Source organism: Chamaea fasciata, unplaced genomic scaffold (assembly GCF_029207755.1).
Source record: "Chamaea fasciata isolate MVZ Bird 193981 ecotype frontalis unplaced genomic scaffold, bChaFas1.0.hap1 SCAF_3, whole genome shotgun sequence".
Taxonomy (NCBI): Eukaryota; Metazoa; Chordata; class Aves; order Passeriformes; family Sylviidae; genus Chamaea; species Chamaea fasciata.
In genome coordinates this window covers 104,613,444-104,636,593 of record NW_027094088.1, presented here as the reverse complement: position 1 = coordinate 104,636,593, position 23,150 = coordinate 104,613,444, and the positions used below count along the sequence as shown (strand labels likewise).

Below are 23,150 nucleotides of genomic sequence, written 5' to 3'. Positions count from 1 at the left end.
TTTTTTTTTTTTGATAAGCAAATCCAAGTATATAATAGCCCTGACTTTTGAAAACTGAAAGGCATCTTTCTTTTTTTTTTTCTTTTTTTCCAATAGCTTTTCCAGAGGACTAATGCTCTGACTGTTCAGCAGTTGACAGCAGCCCAGCAGCAGCAATATGCACTGGCTGCAGCTCAGCAGCCACATATAGGTGAGGTTTCTGTACAGTACAGCAAGTGTCCCTGGCAAAAGTGGGTGTGTTGCTTTGATAGAATCCTTTCAATTTATCCAGTCTTCTCATTGAAATAGATACTGATCACTTGGCCCATTGCAGTGGTTCTCATGAAAACTGCTCAGAATGACTGCCTGTGACTGTACTGTCTGTCCTTAGTGGAGATTTTCTGTTGTAAATTTTCCCCTTTGGGAAATTGTATACAAAGAAATAAAACTTATATTTGCTTCTAGCAAGTAACATAGTAGTTGAATGTTGATAGGAGTAAAAGTTAAAAATAATTACTGCTATAAGCAATAATAGAAACACCAGCTTTTTCAACTGTGCAATTCTAAGATTCTATTGCAGTTCAGTATTTTTAATAATCCAGTTAAAAACCATTGTAGAGTAGAATTTTGAAATCATACTGTTCTGTTGATTAAGTTTTAATTTTTCCTTGTTAATGGCACCATTTAAACCGCTCTTTCTTTTTTCAGGTACCCTTGTGAAAGAGCTAATTCTTTAGCAGGCATTTTTTCAGTGCCTTTAGTTCAATGAGTTAGTTAAATGCATAAAGTTCTTCGTGTGCTGCAACTCAACAAGGAGCCTTTATTTCAGTGACAACAGTTTTATCTCTCAGTCTGGGGAAGCTGTTGGTGTTTAGGGGAGGGAGGTTGGAACACACATGGAAGCAATTTCTTGTTTAAGGAAGGGAGATAGTGGGGGTTTAAAGATTTCCACCCTCTCCAGTTCCACTCAGCTGTTGAGGTGTGTGCACAAATGTCTTTCCTCTTTGGGGAAAAAAAGATTCTCAGGATCAGAAGGGCAGGCAGAAGTAGGAAGCATCTCCAATGACTTGTGTCCATGCTCTGCTGCAAATAAGTTTTCCCACCAGCTTGTTTAAGTAGGTTGTGAGGTGTGCTCAGACAGGGATCAGCAGCCTATAGCTGGGATTGAAAAGTGGCAGCTCTTCACTGTTATGTAGCTGACAAATACAGGCTGAGAGCTGGAAGCATGGTAGATTGAGATGTTTGTGTGAATCCACAGCTTTTTTCTTTGACTTCTAAACTTTGGAGAAACCTCTACTTCGAATGAAGTGCTGACTGAGTAGTCTGCTGAAATTTTTCTCTTTAAAATGCAGCCTCTTGTCATGTGCATATTAACAGAAATTTATCAAGAAATATTTGGAGAGATAGACATAGTTTGATGTGCCTTGCTTGCTGCAGGAGTTGCTGACTCGGTGTTGGATAAAGTCTGGGAACCCTACTGATGGGAAACTCTGGGTAGTGATGCTTTGTATGCTGGAGTTTCTGCAGTTGTCTCCTTCCATTACAATTCCTATATCACATTAGGATTCTTGGGAAGTAAGATTAGCATCTCATAACTGGCTGTTTAAAAACTAGGTATCTGACTTTGACTTAGGTATCTGACTTAGACTTAGGTATCTGGTTAAATTTTTTCTTAATTGTCAGTGAAGAGAGATTTTTGTCTCTAGCTGGTGGTTCATTTCATCTGGCTGATTCACTTCAGACACTAGATGATTGTCTACTACAGATTTCCTTGCAAAACTAGTTGAACTTTCAGATAGTTAAAGTTGAGCAAGATAAATTCCACTTTGAATAATGCCTTCTGTGTAAGGATGGATAGACACATATGAGATAAATCTCGTTGGAGTCTGTAGATCCAACAAAACAAAGATGTTAGGCCTTGGGATTAGTAAGAAAGGACTGATGAGAAGACATAGAAGTGTTGATTTCTGTAATTATGTACCTGCTCTTAAGAGCTTCCAAAGTACAAGCAGTTCTGATTTTAGCAGATAGGCTGTGTGATTTGGGTGGTGTGAATATGATGATGCTTGCTAAGAATGTTGGCTGTAATGGAATTGTGTTTGTTACTGCAGCAGGCGTCTTCTCTGCAGGCTTGGCCCCAGCTGCTTTTGTGCCAAACCCGTATATTATCAGCGCTGCTCCTCCTGGGACTGACCCATACACTGCAGCTGGATTAGCTGCAGCAGCTACCCTAGCAGGTAACTGAACACTGGATAGTGTCTGTCTTGATAATTCAGCTGAACAAAAAGAGAAAAAAAAAGTGAAATCTGTCCTGTTTATTCCCTGCAAATGTAGTTCTAGGAAGGAGAGACTTGTAGGAAAATGAATACTGCCATTTTCAAATTTTTTACTAAAATAGAAAGGATTTCAGTCTGTTATATATGGATTCCAAATTTCTCTTGCCAGTGGACTTTCATATACAAACTTTAGGGCTTTTTTTCCTATTCAAATAGTGTTTATCCTTAATAAGGTGCATCTAACATTGACAGTATGTATTATTTTCAAGTGATGAGACAGTTAACCTTTCCTTCTGTGTTTTTACTCAGTGCATTAATTTTCTAATTCCAGCTTTTCTCATTCTCAGTGGGCATGAGAGTAAAGATGATGTCCAGCATGCTAAAAGGCCCAGACAACAGAGAAACCCAGGAAAATCTCTTTAAAAAGTTACTAGATATCGCTGTGAAACAATATGGCTGAGTATTCAAGTCCCAGTAGTGCTCAGACTTGAGCATAACATTTAAAATAAATTCCTTTGTTTCCACACGGTGTTTCACAGGGAAGGCAGTAGAAAAAACTAAAAGGCATGTATTCATAATGGTTTGTATGTACGATGCCGTGATACAGAGAGATTATTCTTCTACAGGTTCTTCATCAATAGACTGGAAGACTTAAGTGTGCCCACTTTGTAGAGCATCATGTATATGCAGGGGAGGCACAGGCAATAGTTGTGTTTGTAAGCAAGGGCATTATTCAGAAAGGAGGCATCACACATGATCAAAATCTCAGTACATCACTATCAGGAGGATAAATTTTGTTCATTCTGTGATGTTCTGAAATTATCATTTCTTCCAACCATGAAAACTGCTTTTGAATGTTCTTTGGTACACAGCCTCTGAATGCTTTAAGGTTTTTCCTTTGTCATCTGAGTCTCACAAGGGTATTCATTTTTTCATAGAGAAGACATGACTTGGTGTGAATTTTTTAAATTAACCCATTTGTAGTCATGTGTCATTTCATCTAATATGGGAATTCTTTCTTTTTAATACCGATTTCTCTTCTCACACTGGGAAGATGGACCACTGAGGGATGCTACAAACAATATTTTAAGCAGCTGCACTAGATGGAATAATCATGCTTTCTGGTTTTAGGTCCTGCTGTGGTTCCACCTCAGTATTATGGTGTTCCGTGGGGGGTGTATCCAGCCAATTTATTCCAGCAGCAAGCTGCAGCAGCAAATACCACAGCAAATCAGCAAGCGGCTTCCCAGGCACAGCAGGGACAGCAACCGGTATGTCCAGCTTCAAAAGCAGAGGTGCCTTACTTAACATTCCAGTGTGTAAGGGTCAGCTGCTAGAAAATCTTACATAATTCAGATGTTGCATTTTATTGTATAATAAATGAATGTTAAAAACTCTCCATTTTCTTACTGATTGCCACTCTCTAGCACCATGTTAAAGTTACTTTCCAGTCTTGTTTCTTAAGACCAATAAGCATTAAAAATGGGTCCTTTCTTCATGTTGCTGTGCTATTATGTGTGTAGGTAATTCTTCCTGTGTAGTAAATTACTGTAAAGTTAATTCTAGAAAGCTGACATAAAGGGATAAAAAGATAAATTCAGGCAATTTTAGGAGGAAATTGTTTCTTTTAAGTTTGGGAAAAAATGGATCTGTGTGTTCATAAATCAGCTGGAAGATGAAATGTTACACATTTTTCTGTCGCTTCGAAAAGTAGGGGAAAAAGTAGGAAAATAAAGGTGTTACCAGTAGTTTTGTTGCTCCAGAGGTAGGAAGGATTGGCCAGCGTATTTTTCTGTGACATTAATTGTATTGCAGCATCACCATGTGCCATATGGTGTTTTTGCCTTGGTGAAGCAAGAGTGAGCAATTGTTACAAGAAGTTGTTGAAAATTCCATTTCTTTAAGTTACTTTTTTAAAAAATGCTAATTTTCTGTTGTTAGTCTGGATACATTTTTGAACTATTGTGTGAGCTTTCAGTGTAAATGAATGGCAATTTGGCAAAGGAAAACCCCAGATTTTCCAATAACTTTACACTTGAACAAATGTAAGCATTTCAAGTTTTTTACCAGCGATATGGTTAATTTCAGTGCCATTCTTAGAAATGTAATATAAGAAGTCTGAGATACCATGTAATTCCAGGGGTTTCATCACTGGTTTTATATTCAGGTGGATATTTCTTTCTACTAATTGTTTTTATCAGTGACCTGCGTTGATAACTGAATGTATTTCATCTCTGCAGTGTCTTTTTGTTTTCTCTGTAAAGTTAGTATCCAAATTATGCAAATAACATACACAGTTCTTTGTGGGACTGTCTTATGAGTTGTATTTTTCCCTTATTTCATACCTGAAAAAGTTGATTTTAACCAAGAGAAATAGAGTAGTTGCAAGAATTTCAATTGCTTTTCAATCAGATTCCCAGAGATTTGCTCCCAGAACATAATAAAATAAGGCTGCATTGCATGGTGATGGAGTGTTATGTGAATGTTTAAAACTTAGTGGGTGCATTATTTACAGCACTGTTGGCAGTGGAGTGTTAATTATTTAGATAAGTTACTATAAGTACTGAAATACTCAGATTTACATCATTCAGTTGCCTGGAAGTAATGTAAACAAATGTGTTTATCAAGGAAGGTCAGGTGTTCAGTTAATTAATAATGTAGGTCATAAAATGTATCGCTCTTACAGATTTTCTTTCTTCCTTTATATTTGTTACCATTGATGGAACATACCTGAGTTCTGCTGTCCAAAGCAAGGCAGATATTTTATGGTCACATTTGTCAGCAAAATGGTGTCTACCTTTTATTCCTTGTATGTGTATATTCTGGAAACCAACGAGGTGCAATATTCCCAAAGTGAAAATCAGGGCTGAGAGGCATCAAATGCTCAAAGCAACTGTTCTGGACCTTTGTTAGCACATAATAGATTGCCTTCCTTACCGTTTGAGGAATGGGTGTTGTGTCTGCCCTTTCCAGGTCCTGCGAGCTGGAGCAACTCAGCGCCCGCTCACTCCCAACCAGGGGCAGCAAGGGCAGCAGGCAGAGTCACTTGCAGCAGCTGCAGCAGCAAATCCAGCTTTGGCTTTTGGTCAGGGTCTTGCTACAGGCATGCCAGGTATGTATGTTATCAGTGGATTAAGAGACTCATGGAAAGTAACAATATTGGTGTTATTAGGTGACAGATTAACAAAGTCCTGTTACGTTTATGATAAACTGCTTAGAATTGAGTTTAATAGTTTTATGTTATTCAGTTGGTTTAAAATACTGGCAGAGTATTTTTAGAGGACAAGAAACTCTTCTGGCATTTGTTATTTGGAGTATTTTCTCTGTATTTGCTGTTACAAATGCGTGCACAAGGAATATCACAGATTTTTGCAAGATAATTTCATATATAATGAAGCAACTACATGCTGTCTTAGAAAGTCGTGTTCTCTGGTTCCTCTGCAACAGGAAGTATTAAGTTTTGCTAGAATAACTTATTTGGGGCATAATAATATCTAAAATTCAGAATCCAAAATTAAGAAATTCAAAAGAAAATTACTGCTTGATCAGATCTGAAGATCACAATATGCTTGGAAGCATTCCAAAGGTTGGAGCCTCAGATTTTTTTAGTGTGCATGGCTTCAGACTTCTTGAGGAATGGTTCATGTCTTGGGAAGTGGTTAGCTTGAAGTTCAACATGACTTCTAAGGGTTTGTACAGTTACCTGAGCAAGAGCAATTTCAGTGTACTTGGCCATTCTGCACTATGAAAATTAAGGTTTTTACATAGTTAAGTTGGCTAATGTTGATGCATTCCTTTGACCTGTACAAGTTTTCTCCTTGATCAACCCCACTGTGAGATGCCCTGCAGCCTGGAGTCAGAGTTGTTTGCTGCATGCTTTGGGGCTGCACTGTACACTCAGCCTCTCATGAGCACATTATTGATTCTAGCCGCAGAGCTGACTAGCTGTTGTGTTTTTCTGTCTGTTCTCTTTTGTAGCTGCAGTTTCTATTTCTTCTCCTGCAGTAGTTATCTTCAACTTTTAGCATCTTTCTCCTAAAATGAAGAATCAGCAAAGTGCTGTTCTGGCATCTGCCAGGTGGTACTTCTGCACCTCACCAAAGCAGTGGATAAGGCCTACAAACAATGAGGCATGTGAGAGATGTTACCTCAAAGGCTTAGCTGTAGCTTTTTTTTTTGAGAGGGGCTGTGGTGTATGTTTGTTTATGGTCACTTACTAGTTCTGAATTTGGATCTGGAGTGGTAGCTGTCTTAAGACTAGCTCTTAAAACCCATAAACCCCACCCCCTCTCCAGGTGGATGATTGAAAGTAATACTGAGTGGTCAAATACATAACCTCAGTAGTGCAAGAGCCTGTCCTTTGAAGAAGGTACTAGAAGATATTTTTTCCTCTTCCACAAGCCCCGAAAGGTTTTCTGTGGGGGCAGGAGCCTTTTTATTCAGTTTCCATTGTAGGTTCCTGCTTTATATCCCATCTGATGCTGCAAGCCTGGATGGCCAGAGAAGAACTTTGTTCTTGTGAATATATTTCAGACTGTTCTATAATAGGAGTTGTGTGCAACTGACTTCAGCCTTACCAACCACACTGTTACAGAGAATAGGGCTCAATATAAAAAAAAAAAGGCATTTATTTTTTCATTCATTATCAGATGGGTTCATAGTGAGTCATAGGTAGTGCTGGTGATTCCTCTTTTTAGGTTAAGAAGAATATAGGGTGAGGAAATGAATACACTCCTTTATATGTGGGTATCTTGTTACACTTGGTTTGGTGTCTGTATTTGAGAGAGGTGCTTGGGCTCCATTTATAGCAATTAAAAAGAAAGAGGAACTTACACTCCTGGTTTGTCTGCCTCTATTTTAGTTTCCTGATTTAGGATAAAGTGAGGTTGGCTCCAGAGATGCCTTTTTCTATTCCCTTACTATAAAATTGAGTCAAGATGATTAAATAGTATCTAGATACCAAAGTGCAATGCAATGAATCCCAGACAGCAACCAGTGAGCAACACATGTAATGTAATAAACAAGATTAAGAAGTGTGGAATTCGTGTTTCAATGGACTAAGATGTTTTACAAAAAAGTGAAGGTCCAAATTGAGTTTCAAGGTTCTAGATACTCCTTACAGAGAGAATATTTTTAGTTTTGATTCACTGTGAGCTAGCAAGTGAGAGTATTTTCAGCTTGTCCATGCTGCTGTCCTGAAGTTATTTATTTCAAGGAGCTGCTTTCTCCTTGTCACAGTCTTTGTGTGGGATGATATTCATGTTATCCCAACTATCTGACGGCTTTATTTTGAAATTTGGTATTTCAGGTGTTTCTTTGTTAACTGTTTAGGAAGGTATATTCCTGTGTTGCTTAAGATACCTATCTCATTCTACATGCAGAGAGAGAGTGCCTGAAATCCAGATTGCTTTTCACATAATGTCACTGTTCAGTCTCCCTTCAGGAAATCATAGAATGATACAATGGTTTGCGTTGGAAGGGGCCTTACATACAGATCATGTCATTCTAACCCCTTGCCATGGACAGGGAACCTTCCACTAGACCAGGTTTCTCAGAGCCCCATCCACCCTGGTCTTGAACACTTCCAGGGGTGAGGTGGCAACAGCCTCTCTGGGCAACCTGTTCCAGTGCTACACCACCCTCACAGTAAAGAATTTGTTCCTAATATCCAATGCAAAGCTACACTCTTTCACTTGGAAGCCATTTACTGTTGTTCTATCACTTCATGGTCTTGTAAAAGGTCTCCAGCCTTCCTGTAGGTCCCTGTGGGTACTGGAAGGCTGATAAAAGGTAGAACTTTGGGTTCTTTTTTAAAACCGCTAAATGTGAAATGCATTTTGCATTGGAGTTCCACAATTCCATTTTAAATTCTTCCTATCCTAATTGAGCCAGTCATTCAGTAACAAAAATTCTTAAAAGACAGAGTGCCTTCTGCCTGAATATATGTGTCTGAATGAGAGTGTCAGAGGGTATTCCCAATTTCATAGGACCATCAGCATACATTCTGCTTATGAATAAAACCAGTCCTCATCACAGGCAACTTCTGAACTTGGCGTAATCATCCAAAGTCAGGAGTCTACTTGAGACTTCAGCTGTCTAAGGAGTCACTCTGCTCAGTGGAAATCTCCCTTGTGCAGTTGCTGTAAAGAGTCTGCAGAGCTCTATTTTAGTTTACCCTAAAATAGATGTCTATAACAGCAGGTCAGCCAAATCCCACCAGAGGCTCCATTGACTGCACTGCCTAGGTAAGATACAGCTTAGTTTTGTGGAGCTCACACAGTAAAGCTGTCATGGTGCATTTGGCTTGCAGGTGGACATTTAAAGTGAGTGGACTGGAAAAAACACCCATGTATATAGCATTAAAATCAACAATTTCTATCCATTGGCATAGCATTTTTTGGTTTTATTACCTAGAGGAGTTTGAAGTTTGACATTGCAGTGGGTAGTATGAAGTAGAAGTCAAATTTCCTAACGGCAGACAGATATAGGCAAAGTTACAGTGGCCATAGAAAGTATAAATGGTTACTGGCGGAATAGTAAGCTCTGAATTTTATTAGTGAGAGGACGTACAGAGATAAGGCTGAGCATGTCTTTGTCAGAACAACCAAAATGTTTTAGGGGTTCAGGTTTTTGGAGGAAGAGAGTTGGGGAGGGGAGAGGATGGCATTTTTAAAAGGGGCAGATAATTGGGTTGGCAGCAAGGAGTGTCACATCTGTTAAGTTGTGTAGAGAGAAGTTGGCAAACTGGCATACATTTGGATATCATCACTGAGGGAAGTTGCATTACTGGATGGATAAATGCAATACTAAGGATGAGGTGCATCAGCCAAGAGAACAGATTTCATTTCCTCTCTTTCTTTAGGTTTGTGTGATAAGAATCAGAAAGTTCTTCGGAGTCTGTGGTTTCTGGAGACATTCAGAAATCATTTCAGCAAAACACCATATTGATAAACTAGATTGTTTATTTTCACTTTCCCTGCTGATATGGAGACAGTAAGTGTAGATAGAGGAATTGAACTCTAAAATAAAAAGGTGTGATTAGGAACTGATTAGGAAACAGTATGTTTTCATTTTCTAACTCCATGGGAACACCACAGTGAACTTGAATGTGAAGGCACTGAAGTGAGCTTTGATAATTGTTAATTTTGAGAGGAACAGAGATGTTTTAGAAATTGAGGAGGAGAAAATATGACTTGGAAGGCTGGTGATTGTGGTACTTACCTTAAATCAGAGGTCCGTTTATGTTCAGGTCCATATGTATTTCAGAAAGAACTCTGCTAGACCTAGTTCTGAACATACAAGGCAACTGATGGGAACAACTGACTTAAAATAGAATGCAAAATCTTTTCTTACATGTGCAAAAATAGATATGTGACTTTTGCAATCTTGTCTTTTTTCTTGATAGTGTTAGTGTATATTTGAACATGGGAGGAGTACTGAAATTCCATTGGGTTTTGTTTTATTGCTTCATAAGAATAGTCAAGCTAACAATTAGAAATTATTATATTTTAAATATCAGCACAGTTTCTTAGATTATCGTAGCTTGTCTTCCATTTTTTAGGGATTCTTATTCCATTTAATCTATACAGTGTCTATAAAGTGTTGAGCTTTAAAATTAATTCTTTTGCTCTTGTTCTAAATAAAAGGGTTTTTTGCTTGTCTTTCTTTTGTCTCTTTTGCTTTTATTCGTTCATGTATTGTATCCTGTATTCCTTCCTACTACTTGCTTTTCTCCTTTTTCAACTCCTCCCTTCATCAATTCCAATTCTTAACTGTCAGCTGAATGAAGTGTTATGATTGGATTGCAGTCTTTTTTACTCCAGTGAAACTGACTGATCCAAGGCACTCCTGCACACACAGCATTCCTTTCCTAATGTGTTTTTGCAGATGGACTTTTAAGTGTGGCTCAGTAATGTGTGGAATTGCCAGACTTGCATTTATCTCAGCCCTTTAATTGTGCAGGTCTCAATAGCTTCTCCATGTACAAAGGAGTGCAAGAGAAATGTAGAGTATTTTAAACTGCTGAAAGAAATTGGTTTGATAATGATCCAAATACTGCCAGTTGTGTTGTACCTGTACCTTCTCACGATGGTGTTATAAAATTTAACCTTGGCAATAAGTTCAACTTTAGACAAAAATTTTAGCTGCTTTTAGGTTGTAAAAAATTACTTGAAGCATTTCTAAATCTGATTCTGTCCTGTGATGTTTACTGCTTTTTCTTTGACCTCGAATTGATGTTCAAAGACAGTGTGGTGGAAATGCTGGTGTGTAGTTTGTGGTTAGAATATTTCAAGGAGAGAGGAAATGCTGACTGTGTGAGACTATCTGTACCACTAATCCTTGTCTCCTGTGTTGTGTAGGCTACCAAGTGCTGGCTCCCACTGCCTATTACGATCAGACTGGTGCCTTAGTGGTAGGCCCTGGAGCGAGAACTGGGCTTGGCGCACCGGTCAGATTGGTGGCCTCAACTCCTGTTCTAATCAGTTCTGCAGCAGCACAAGCAGGTAAATATTTAATCCTGCACAGAGGTTTCTTCTACTTCTCTACTGAATCTTAACAGTAATGTTGATTAGTATTTGACATCATTGTTTTCTAGGCATCTGTGAAGTTTTCTATTGTGAAGGATATAGTGTGCATGCTTGCTTTATTATTCTGTCTCCTCCTGTTCTCTGAGACTGTTCTTTCTCACAGATGGGGTTTTCCATTTTTAATTGGAATTTACAGACCTCTTCCCATACATACACAGGCATGTTTCTGCAAATGTTACTTGTCAGATAGGAACATTTTCTCCTTCCTCTCCCCATGCATTATAACATGCACTTCTCATCAGTCCCTTAAATGGTGTCCTCTAGGAAGTATCATTTCATTTCTTCGGCCTGGCAGAAGATGGACTGCTCTGGAGCCTTGCTGTGCTTTTCTCATGAAACTTATTTTCTCCTGAAAAATGTGGCAAGGAGAAAGCTACGTATAGAATGGAAATCAAAAGAGGAGAATTAGTTGTATCAAAAGTCTCTAGTTTCCTTCTTTTTTACCAGTTTTAAGATCTAGTATTACTTCACTTACTGCATTTGTTAAATTAAAATCCAGAATATTAACCCTGGATTAGTTAACTTAATCTGTTCAGAAAATTAGATTTCAACTTAATCTTATCAGCTTCTTTCTCTATGCAGAACTTGCTTCTGACAGTAGCTGAAGATGTCTTTGAATGACTCTTAGCTGCAACTCTGCTACTGCAACTTTGGATATGAAAAGTTCAGTAAACAGTAGTGTCTTATATGTTTACACTGAAAATTCCCTCAATTACATTAATTCAATCAATTCTGCAGCCTTGATTTAGCCTAAAACATGTGCTGTATTCACCTTTTTTCCTTGAGTAATTAAGATTGTGTAATACTATTAAGTCTCTTAGTCCTTTAATATGTGAATTACTGCTTGTTTTAAGAGGGCTCCAAGAAAATACAATTTAGTTCTGAATAATCCATTTTCAGTCAGAAATGTTCGAGAGAGTAATTATGATTGAAAACATGTGTTTTACAGCTGCAGCTGCTTCAGCTGGAGGAACAGCAAACAATCTCGCGGGAGCCACGAACGGTCTATTTCGGCCACTTGGTGCCCAGCCACAACAACAGCAACAGCAAACAAATAGTAGCCTACAATCCAATTCATTTTATGGCAGTAACTCTTTGACCAATAACTCCCAGAGCAGTTCCCTTTTTTCACATGGTCCTGGCCAACCAGGAAGCACATCTCTTGGCTTTGGAAGTAGCAGCTCTTTAGGAGCAGCTATCGGCTCTGCACTTGGTGGATTTGGCTCATCAGGTAGGTTGTTAATATAGTGAGGACATTCTGTGAGACTTTGTGCTAAGCAAAAAAATGTATCTGTATTAGGCGTCATATATATACATACATTTCTAAAAATAATGCAAAAATAGGTTATTCAAGTTTACAACTAATTACAGTGGAATAAAAAAGGTTTTTTAAATTCACTTGGGTTCTGTGTACAAGATGCATTTTTGAACAGTATTATTAGTCACGGGTCAAAACAGTTTTTCATACTGATTACTGTACTCTGCCCCAGAAGTTTGTTACTGTTTTTTAGTAAGCTGCTTTTGTTTTCAAGGAAGTCTTCATTCTGTGGTTAAAGTAAAAATAGTGAAGATATGCATTATTTTGTTTTAATTTTCATATCAGAAAAATACATAATTTTTTTGAAAAAATTAAACAGCATATGGCTTTCTAAATTTGATCTAATATTGAAGTGCTTGTTTCCATAACATTTTTAAAGGATTTATAAAACAAAAATACTTAATACACAAGAATAGTCCTTGTTAACTCTAGCAGGTTTAATCTTAGATATAGTTAAGCCTAAATAGTTCTGTGCGCATTTGGGGCCTTTAATTACTTCAATAGATACTCCTAAATGTTACCAACCTGTTTGTACTTAAAAAAAAAATAAAATCATTCTGTCACATTTCTGCTCTAAAGCAGAAATTTCATATTCACACTATTTTTAAACATGCAAGGTAGGTTTTCTCATATTCCAGGTTCAGTTTTAGGAAGGCAAGAGAAACATTTTTTTAAAAGAATATTTCCTTTTGCTATTAATCTCTAAGTTTACAGCACTGAATTGCTTCTTACTGCTAATACTATTTTAATGAAATCAGGGGAGCATGTTTAATCTTGCAGATGGGTAGAAATTGGGGGAATTGTATGTATTCTAACAGTATTCTTTTCAAAATTAAGGAAAATTGGCGCTAAAGAAATTGTAAAAAAATTATTACAAAATGACTTAAAATATGGGGGAGAAAAAACAGAAGGAAAAGCACACCCTTCATTGTTAAGACATGGTAGTTGTTATTTGGTAACTAAGTGTGACTGGTGACATCAGATATACTACATACCAACACAAGAGTTTTTCTCAGTGTTGTTTTTCATAAAATAATCAGAAAAATTATTTACTTGAACAAAATTAATGTTAGGAAATCCAAAATCAGGTTTTTACACTGAACCTGTCCAGTCTTTGATTTTAAAGAGGAGACTGAAAATATCCCATGTTCAATTAAAAAAAAGAGAAAAATTGAAGTTACTCAGTAGTGTGGGTTTTCTTAGTTTTCCTTAATGCCACAGCAAGTAAACTTTATTTATAAAATTGTGCTATCCAAGTGTATATTATGTAATATCACTTGTCCTAAACTATTTTAGGGTTTCAGTGAATCCTTAGTCCTTAGCAGCTGTGTTTCACTCAAGGTACAGTTTCATTACAGTGGTAGATAGTGATAACAAATACATGTTTGTATTACTGTGCAACTATTCAAGGCCTTTAGATAGAATAGATTTAAGTCGTAACAGGTTTATCCTGCATTATCTGAAGAACCTCCATAGAACACAAATTTTAGTTGTGTATCTATTCAAGAAAATCAGCATAGCTTTTTCTGGCACAGGAGATTAAGCCTTTTTCTTGTAGCAAAGGTCAGTTCCAGAGCTTTGTCCAAAGCCCTCAGCACAGAGAGCACATGCTGAAATCTTGCAGCAGTATCCAGGATGATTTAATTAGCATGGTAGTTTGCACAGGGGAGCAGGAACCCTATGCTTTTGCAGTTTGAGAAGTGCTGATGAAAGGTGCTATCTAAACGTGAAATATTTTTAGTAGTGTTATTATAATAAAAGTATATTCTAAGTGCCCTTCTGCCTAGTATAAATTGTACTTGCCCTAATAGCCACTTAAAAATGCTTCCTGGTTATTTATTTATTTTTTTAGAGTTCTGACCTGTGTGTATATATGAATTGAATTACACAAATGAACACTTAAGTAGTATTCATGCATATTGAGGCAAATTGAAAACAAGTTTAATTTTTTATGTGCCAAGGTTTCAGCTTCTTTGTAACTCCCGACGGTGTGTTGAAAAGATTGAATTTCAGTTAAAATATAGCCATGCAGAATAATAAATGACAGAACACATTTTGCCCTTATGTTTTCAGTTTTTGCAGGGGGCAAAAATAGCTGCACAAAATGCAAAGGTGAGCATGTTCTAGTTTGAATGGCTGAACAAAGTAACAACTGAAAGCGGCAAACATACCATATAAATGACTGTATGTACTTACAGTCTCTGTTCCTTTATAATAAAGTTATTCATACTCCATTTTAAAGGTTTAGGTACATGATGATAAGTTACTGCAGCTTAACAGGTAGCCAAGAATTATATCAATTGTGGCAGCTTTCCAGATGCTGCCTTCTGACCTGTAACAACTGTAAGGGAATTGGATCAGTTTAGAGAGGGGGGAAGGAGGAGTAAGCTAATGCAAATTATCTTCTGAGTGTTGTGAGCTTTGCTTGTGTGTGTGAAAATGCAGCTCAGCTGGTTCGTGGTAACTTGTTAGGCTGCAGTAATTTAGCTGAGTAAGAAACCCTGAAAGATGGAAAAATAACAATCCATTGTGTAGCATTATATTAACATTTATATGGTTCACTGAGCCAGAGCCTGTAGAGCTGGTCTCAAAGCTCGAGATTTCTTTCAACTGTTGCCTTAATTTGCTTTTCTGGGTTCTTATTCTCAATCTCCTTGCCTAGTTAGTCCAGTATCTTTTCCTTCTGGTTTCTCCTCTAGTATGTCTTCCTTCCAAGTTTCCAGGCAACATTTATCTCCTGCTTCCCTCCCCCTCCTAAGTATGTTTCTGTTTCTACTTGTACTGTGTGATGTTCCCATCATCAGCTTACTATTCCAGTCTTTTTGCCCCACAGTCACGTACACCTTCTACAGCCTAACTTTTCTTCAGATCTGCTTTCTTCTCATCCTCAGTCCCACTGAAACTGCTTGCCAGTTTTTTCTTGCAGTCTCTTTGTTGGCTCCTTTGTCTTACCTTTCTCTCTTCCTCCTGATTTCCTTTTTTCTCTTTCCCCTCTCCCTGGTCTACTTCTTGTGTTTGGCTTTTGTCTCCCCTGCACTGGAAATAGAAAACTTCTTCTCTGCATTGTCTCATGGGCCTTTCCAACACAAGGTGGAGTCTTGGACAGCAGTTTCAAAGTCTGCTTTTGACATGGCACACTTAAGTTCTATTGCAGGCACAACCTTAATCAAGCATCTCAGGTGTGCTGGGTATGGTCACGAGTTTAAGTTTTCAGCCATGATTCTGTAGCAGGTCTGTGCTGAACTTGGATGAACTGTGATTTTGCAAAGAATTTTAGTTCAATCTGAGAATGTGAAAATAAAGGTCTCCTGCTGCTGGCATATTTGGTCTAAATACATGAAAGCATCAGCTTCTCAGAGAGGTAGCTAGATTATTTTGCACCTTTCTTTGCCAGTATTTCTGAAATGTTCTGTTAAATATTTTGTCCAAGCAAGTTCCTGCCAGGAAAAATATTAGTCAAGTTGTTAATGTTTCAAGAAAACAAATTAGTGTCTTAAAATGGGAAGTTTCAGGTGACCTTTATGTTATGCCATGCTGCCAGCTTTCATAGGAAGGTACTTGAAAAGGTTAAAGGTTATGGAAGTAAAAATTCTGACCTTTCCTTTTTAAGTTGAATTAGTCAATAGTAATAATCTATTTTCCAAATTCGGCTTAAGAAAGATATTTGTTATTAAAATATCCATAATCTTGGTTTGGTTCATGAGTATAATAATGTTGAGTGTTTAAAACAGGCATTCTAGTTTAATACTTCACTAGTATGCAGCAGATACTAGAATTTAACATTTCTAAAATCTTTTTATTGTTCTCCTAATTTGTCCTAGACTGCTCATCGCCCTGCTGAATGATGCTGTGCAGGATAACCAGTCCTTCACTAACACAGTTATCCAAAGCCCCTAGTCTAATTTGACTTTCAGAAACAATGATAGGAGAAAAATCACGTTTTTAATTTCTCACCTAATTTTCTTATCTCTGCTGTGCTTCCCATCTTCTTTCTTGGCCCATTCCCTCTTTATAATATCTTTTCTAAACATTTCTTTGAGAGCCATAGTTCTCCTAGGTAATTTAAAGTAGTAATTTTTTTCCTGCAGATGAGGGGTTCACAAACAAGAAAGTTCAGAAACAGCTGAACAGCAATATAAATTATTTTTTGAACCCTTAAACAACAACTAATTTCCTCTAGACTTTTTCCTGAAATGAGTGTCACTGTATAACTAATAATTTATGGTGGGAAAAAAAATTATCAAATGATATAGCGGCAATATTTTTAGAGTAATTTATCCTATAAAGTGACAGTGTAATCTGATCCTAAACATTCCATATTTGTTCCAAAGCCTGAAGTTAGGCGTTTAAAACAGAGTACTGCAATATTACTGTGAGAAGTCTAGTGTGAAATGTTGAAAGACATGGATGTTGGTGAAATTACTTGCCAGTGGTATGTTTATACCCACTTAGATTTACTTAAAAGCATGTGTGGTTATCACAGTAATTGTCTTTGTCATAACGATTGCTGTAATTATTGTGATCGCATCTGTTGTTGCCCAGCTGTAGTTGGGGATAGGTTTTATTCAGTTGACACTGTGTAATTAGGGTCTTTTTATTTCTTCTTCAGTTGGCAGTTCTGCAAGTAGTAGTGCCACAAGGAGAGATTCTCTATCTACTAGCTCTGACTTGTACAAAAGATCTAGTAGCAGCCTAGCACCCATAGGGCAGCCATTTTACAATAGTCTGGGATTTTCCTCCTCTCCAAGTCCAATAGGCATGCCTCTGCCAAGCCAAACGCCAGGACATTCACTTACGCCACCGCCATCACTTTCATCACATGGATCCTCATCCAGTTTGCATTTAGGTAAAAAAAACAAAAACAAAAAACCAAAAAAACACTTTTTGTTTGTATGTGTGTATGTATTTCTATGTGTAAAATATATGTTGCATAAGAGATGTCACATTACCTTTGCTGTTAATCAGTTTTGTAATGAAGAGGGGCCATTCCTGAAAGGTGAAGAGCATGTTCAGATGCTCATTGAGTTGACAGTGGAGGACACTCAGCTTTTGGCAGTATCAGGCCAACAACTGATTTTTCTTGCCTTGCAGAAGCCCAGTAGAGAGCCCAGTAAGAATTATTGGTCCTTATTCTATTATGTTTCCACAGTATGACAAGCAAAGGTGCATTATTTTTGGTTCTCCTCCACTGTGTTACCACTTCAAGGACATTTTAGATGATGTGTTGAACAGTGAAGAGCCTTTCATTAATGCCCCTTGCCATGATAAGTGAGCAGTGCTCTCTCTCAATGTAAAATGTATTGAAAGGTGGTTTTTGAATCAGTCAACCTCATGGCCAAGATACTTTGCCAGGAAGACAGTAGTTAATCACCAGGCTGATGGAAGGAGACAAAAAAAAAAAAAAAAGGCATTTGTCAAAGAAGTAGCAAAGGCATTGTTAGTAGTGGCTCTCTGTTATCGAATGTATTTTTTATGGAATGCTGAAAATAATTTCTCAAATTTTTTTTTGCCTAGTAAGATGACATGGGAGCTCAGCCTTTCTTTAAAAAAAAAAAAAACTAAACTAAAAGATCTAAAGAAACCCCACCACAGTATAAAGTACATTTAGAAGATAATGCCTCTAACCTGAGGTTACCTAATACAGTTTTGCTTTTCTGCTGCAAATATTTGCAGTAATTTAATTTGGATGCTAAAATCATTCAGTGAAACTGGATTTAATTCAAGACCGAGTTGCCAGTTGCTCCAGTAAGTGTTCAGTGCACAGTTCTGTGCTTGCAAAAAGCAGCATAATCCCCTATACTTAGTAGTGCAAATAAAACATGAAAAAAAAAAATTTAAATGCCTACCAGAATACATCTTAAGTGAGAAATGTGTGAGTGATTTGTATTACAAGGTTAAATAATTAAAATATATTACATTTGCAGTACAGTATCCCCTTCAAGGTTAAGTGCTGAATACCCAAAATAAAACTGGGCATGGGGATGTTTCAGCACGTTTTATTTTTTTTTACTTACCTTTTTTCCTTTTTCAGGTCTACAAAGTGCACCTTTGGGCTGAGACCAAGCATGGAAAGTTTCAGCCCAAATGGAGGCTTTTGAGAAAGTTCTGAACATCTGACAATGGGGTTATCATGGAAATCTGTTTCTTTCTTTCTTTTCAAAGTACTCTCACCATAGTTTTCATATTGCTGAAAACTATACTTGAACCAAATTTTGGAAGGCATTATCTAAAATTTAAAACATTCAAAGTTTTGTTTGTTTCACATTTGATAAATATTAAAAGACTTTTTTTCAGTTCTGAGAAAATAGGCTGTGATCAGTATTAGAGGATTGTCTCTATCAGCAGAAATTGTTAAATACTGACTTTGACCCATTCTGATCTATTTGGCAGTGTGAGCTAAGCCTAATAGCTTGTTAAAATCATGTACTAGATCAGTGTGTAACTGCCAGAATATACAGTTGTACTCTGAAAATTGACACAACCTTGTTGGCTTCCATGTGTCCTCTTCATCCTCCAAGTGAAGCGGACCTTGATTACTGATAAACTTTTTGCTATATTACAAAGTCAGCCTGAAATTTGGAAATGGAGGTATTTTGGATATTTGCTTTCACAAAAAATGCAGGAAAATGCAGTAATTTTTTTTAGCCTTTCTGCCCTGTGCCATATTTTTGCACAGTTGCATTCAAAATGCACCATCTCAGAGTATGAGACTATTTCTGCAGTGAATTGTCTGTCTTGTTATATTTATTATGGTGTGTTCATCAACCACTCTTGGAAGCATGTCTTGTTTTCACATACCAAAAATATAAAAAAATCAAAGCTTTCTCACCAAGTGAGAAGTTATACCTGAAATCAAACAAGGAGTGTATTTTAAGATGGATGTGGTTATCATGTAGTCACTTTTCAGAGTAGAACAACACTGTAAGTTCATGTCTGCATGCAGTTTCCTTTGGTATTCTGATAATGCCTGTCAAATACAGCTCTCCCTCCACCTTCCAAACTTGTCCTGCCTGCTTGTATCAACAGGTTCAGCTAAGTTTAACTCTTGTTTTAAAATGGGCATCAAACTCGGTTGCTCCTGTTTCAGCCACCAGAATCTAGAGCACAACACTGGGAAAGGGTGCATGGTTTTATAACCCCTTTGTCAGACACTGCTGCAATTTGTAGCTTAAAAGAACAATTTCCCTTTTACAAGAAATTTGTGATATTTTACTGTTTTTATCTCTTCTCACCTACTTTTATCCGACATCCTAAAATAGGAATGTGCTAATGACTTTGTGCTAGTGTCAGTTTTCCTGTATTTGAAAGGATTTGTCATTTGTCTGTAACTGCTTCTTTACTGTAATCAGTTGGAGCAGTAAGGTCATGAATTTGAACTACCCTTTCACTCCCAAGTACAAGGAACTGCAAGAGGAAGTGTTTTTCCGTTATCATAAAAAAATCCTTTTAGATTGGTAGTCCTTACCAATGATGGTACATTGCAGCTTTTTAAGAGTAGAGTTTTGTTGTAGGACAGGATTTCTAAAATCTGGGCTTTTGGAGGTAATTATTTCCTGTGTGTTGGAAGCCAAGCTTGTTAGCAGTAGGGACTGATGTTTCACCTTCAGAGATGGTCATTCTGGGTAAGAGTAAAGGCCCCATGGCAAGGCAGTGTGGGGAGCTTGGCATTGCCTCTGCTGTGTCCCTCCTCTGGAAGGCTGCAGTAAACCAGGCATAATAAACACATGCATTGATTCCTAAAATGTACATAAATATGTGTAATTCTGTTTTCCATATGAAGATGAAACTTCTGGCTTAGGATGAGATGAAGCTACTTTCTAAAAAATGAAGAAATACTTTATAGAAACTAAGTTTAAAGCATTTATATACATGTTTGTGTGTTACTAGGAAATACTGCTGACACATGTAAATAAGTTACTTTTCAGTAGATATGTTTTCTGTCTTTATTAGAAATAATTGAAAAAATGCTTTGATAAATACTAACAGACTAATGCTGTCAAAATAAATGTGCCTGGATCTAGTTTTTAACGTTTTTTCATGTTCTCCTTAACATTAAATATGTTAAGGAGTCAACAATTTAACATGATTTGTGTCCTTGAAACTTGGGCTCTGATTTAGATGATCCATATCCCATTTATATCTCTCTGCCTTTTCCTCCCTATGGATTATCCATGGGGGTTTAGGTTCAATTAAACTGTAAAACAACATAATATTACTCAGTGCTTTGGAGGTCTTTGTTTTATGAGATCAGAAGTGATAGCTGATTGATTATCTGAAGAATGAACTGCACACTTCATTCCCCAAGAGTTTGGAATTGTTTGGCTATACTGATGTCTAATAAGCATTTTAATTTTTCAGTGCTTTGTTCAATAGGGTATGTTCCCCAAATAACTTACAAGACATCGTCTGTTACTTTCCTAGGTTGGTAGAAAGAAGGCCATTGTACTCACAACTATATCTGCATGTAATAAGTACCTAAGACAATGTGCCTTTATTTTGGGAGTTTTACTGTTTTCCAGATCTAGAGAGTTGCCACTGAGCCGTAACATTGCTGTAGTTAAAGGTTATGTGAAAATAAAAGCTAATTACTAATTAAATTACTCATTTTTATAATTGTGTCCAGTGTTTTACGAGATTCTGCTTTCTGAGTACTACAGATTCTTCTAGGCACAATGGATGTGCTTTCTTAATACAGCCTTCCTGTACTATTGTCCTGCTTAATGTGATTGTCTGAAATAGTCTAACAAGCTAGACAGGAGCCTCCCAGCTGCAGCATAGCTGTCTTACAAGTCTAAAAAAGTGGTGGTTCCCAAATTGGACTGGAAAAAGGCTTAATAATTCTGAGCAGGAAATGTATATCACACATTTATAGCATATTTGTTAGAAGCTACCAAGTTTCTTAATTTCTGTTTTAGTTGCTGGATGAATTGTTGCATTTAATTTATAGAGATGAAGGCTCAGTTTAAAAAAAAAAAAAACAAGCTGAAACCATTCCTGATTCACACATGCAATTCTATGACTGTGTATGTTGACTGTGAGCATATGACCTAAACTGCCCTATTAGTTTCTGGCACAGAATTGAGTATGTGATCAGTGGAGTGATGGAGATGCTGCAACAGGAAAGTAGCCTATAATTTCCTTTCAGATGGGCTCTGGTGCCCTCTCGTGATATTAAATAGTATTACTCCACAGCATGTACAGGGACGCCAGGATTGCACTGATGTATTTACATAGTCCAGATGAGAAACCATCATTTCAGCTGCAGAACTTTTTTTGTTCTTTAGAACGCCATTTCTAGAGGAGAAATTATGGCAGAGCATCAGTCTGCACACTGCTTCACCTGCAGAATGTTGGGGGTTTTTTTCTTTGATTTGTTAGTACCATAGTGTTTGTCAATGGAAACTAAAAATGATAGTTCCAAACTTTGATTTTCCTGGCTGTAGAGGCTTTAATTTAAAAGAAAATCTAGTGGTTTTTAAAAGGTATTGTGGGGCATAAAGTATTTATTGATATTTATCACAGAATTCTGAAGACTAATTATAAAATAAATACTAATTATTTCTATTTTAGGGCATTATGCTATACCCTGCAATAAATGTGATGCTTCATGTGTCTTCCAGAGCACTAACATCTCAGATTCTGGTACTAGAATTTGACCTTTTGAGAAAGATAACTTTACCATTAATACATTGCCAGTCCACTGTAACACTGTTGTTGCCTAGCCTTTTAAATACTTGGAACCAAAAGAAGGCTTGGCTGGGGCACCATCAGCTGGTGTTTTTTTCTTTCTTTCTTTCTTTTTTTTTTTTTTTTTTTTTTTTTAATTAAGTTTGTAATAGAGCACCATTCAAACAGCACATACTGCAATTTGGTTTAAATTCAAATGTGGATATTTATTCTGTTGACTTTGAAAGGGCTTTAATTATAATATCACTTCCTAGACAAGGAGAAAAAATGCTTTCCTTTTCCAATTTTTAGTCAATACTTTTAGGGAGTGTTTGGTTTTTTTCTTTCCTTAGTTTGGTTTTAGTGGTAGAATTGAGGTTTCTATTGGGAATTGTCTTAGAGTATTTCTGCTTGTATAGTAAGAGTATTCCTCTAAAAAATCATACAGCAGTTGGGAACGAGGCTTTGGATGCTTTTAATGATAATTACTGCCTGTTGTAAAGTGGAGGGTAGAGACCTGCTGGAGGAGTTCAGAGTGGCACGAACTGATCAGAGAGCAGAGTGTGAGGAGAAATGCACAGGACTGTAGAGTGATGAGCTGTAGGTGGAATCACTAGCAAAAAGGATTAGGACCTAGACACAGGAAGGTAATTCAGTTCTTAGAAAGTAAGGCAGCATGAAGTGAGAGTGATGAGTGTGCAGCAAGGAAAGGACTTCATGTTTCTAAAAGGAGCTTCAGTTTGATATATCTGTGGTTGTTTGGTAATTAAGTAGAGCATTCTTAGTTACCTGGTTTGAAATTTGACATATTTAGTGCTGATAAGAGGTACCAGATTGAGAGCCTGGGGTGCTGAAGTCATCAAATAACCTGCAGGACAGGTACAGCTTGACTAGAGGCACCGCATGTGCCTCCCCAAAAGTGCCCTTAACATGGTGGAAAGGTTATCTGAGTAGGGACTGAAGGGTAGTTCAGATTTCATGGTCTATTTTGTCACAATTGGCTAACATCAAGACTACTAACAAGGGTATAAGCCAGTATGACTCGTGAAGTGGAAATATGCCCACTAAACTGAAGGCCCACCCAGTTCTAAAGTTTCTATAAGGCTGAGTGGGTGCTCACTTTACCTGCCTTGATATATTCTTCTTATGACATTTCTTTTCCTGGTGCCCTTCACATAAATTAAAAATGAGGAGGACAATGGTTTTATTTATTGCAAGATAAAGCTATCTAACTCCTCCAACCATAATGAGGATAACAATAAATAACAAGACAACATTGTTGTTTTCTCTGGCTCCAGGGTGTAACCATAGTTTTAGTTTCAC

At 37.2% G+C, this 23,150-nt stretch overlaps 1 protein-coding gene across 10 annotated transcripts in view; it reads left to right on the top strand.

Moving 5' to 3' along the window:
* Positions 1 to 23,150, top strand: part of PUM2 (pumilio RNA binding family member 2) — a 66,810-nt gene that overhangs the window by 33,056 nt on the left and 10,604 nt on the right. For 4 of the 10 annotated variants that reach the window (XM_066179983.1, XM_066179987.1, XM_066179985.1 and 1 more), the window contains 7 exons: positions 97 to 190; positions 2,091 to 2,216; positions 3,387 to 3,526; positions 5,229 to 5,367; positions 10,616 to 10,759; positions 11,793 to 12,074; positions 16,771 to 17,007. In XM_066179983.1, coding sequence (XP_066036080.1) covers positions 97 to 190; positions 2,091 to 2,216; positions 3,387 to 3,526; positions 5,229 to 5,367; positions 10,616 to 10,759; positions 11,793 to 12,074; positions 16,771 to 17,007 — 1,162 coding nt within the window. The remainder of the gene's footprint in view (positions 1 to 96; positions 191 to 2,090; positions 2,217 to 3,386; positions 3,527 to 5,228; positions 5,368 to 10,615; positions 10,760 to 11,792; positions 12,075 to 16,770; positions 17,008 to 23,150) is intronic. The other 6 variants (XM_066179989.1, XM_066179992.1, XM_066179986.1 and 3 more) reach the window with 3 other exon arrangements.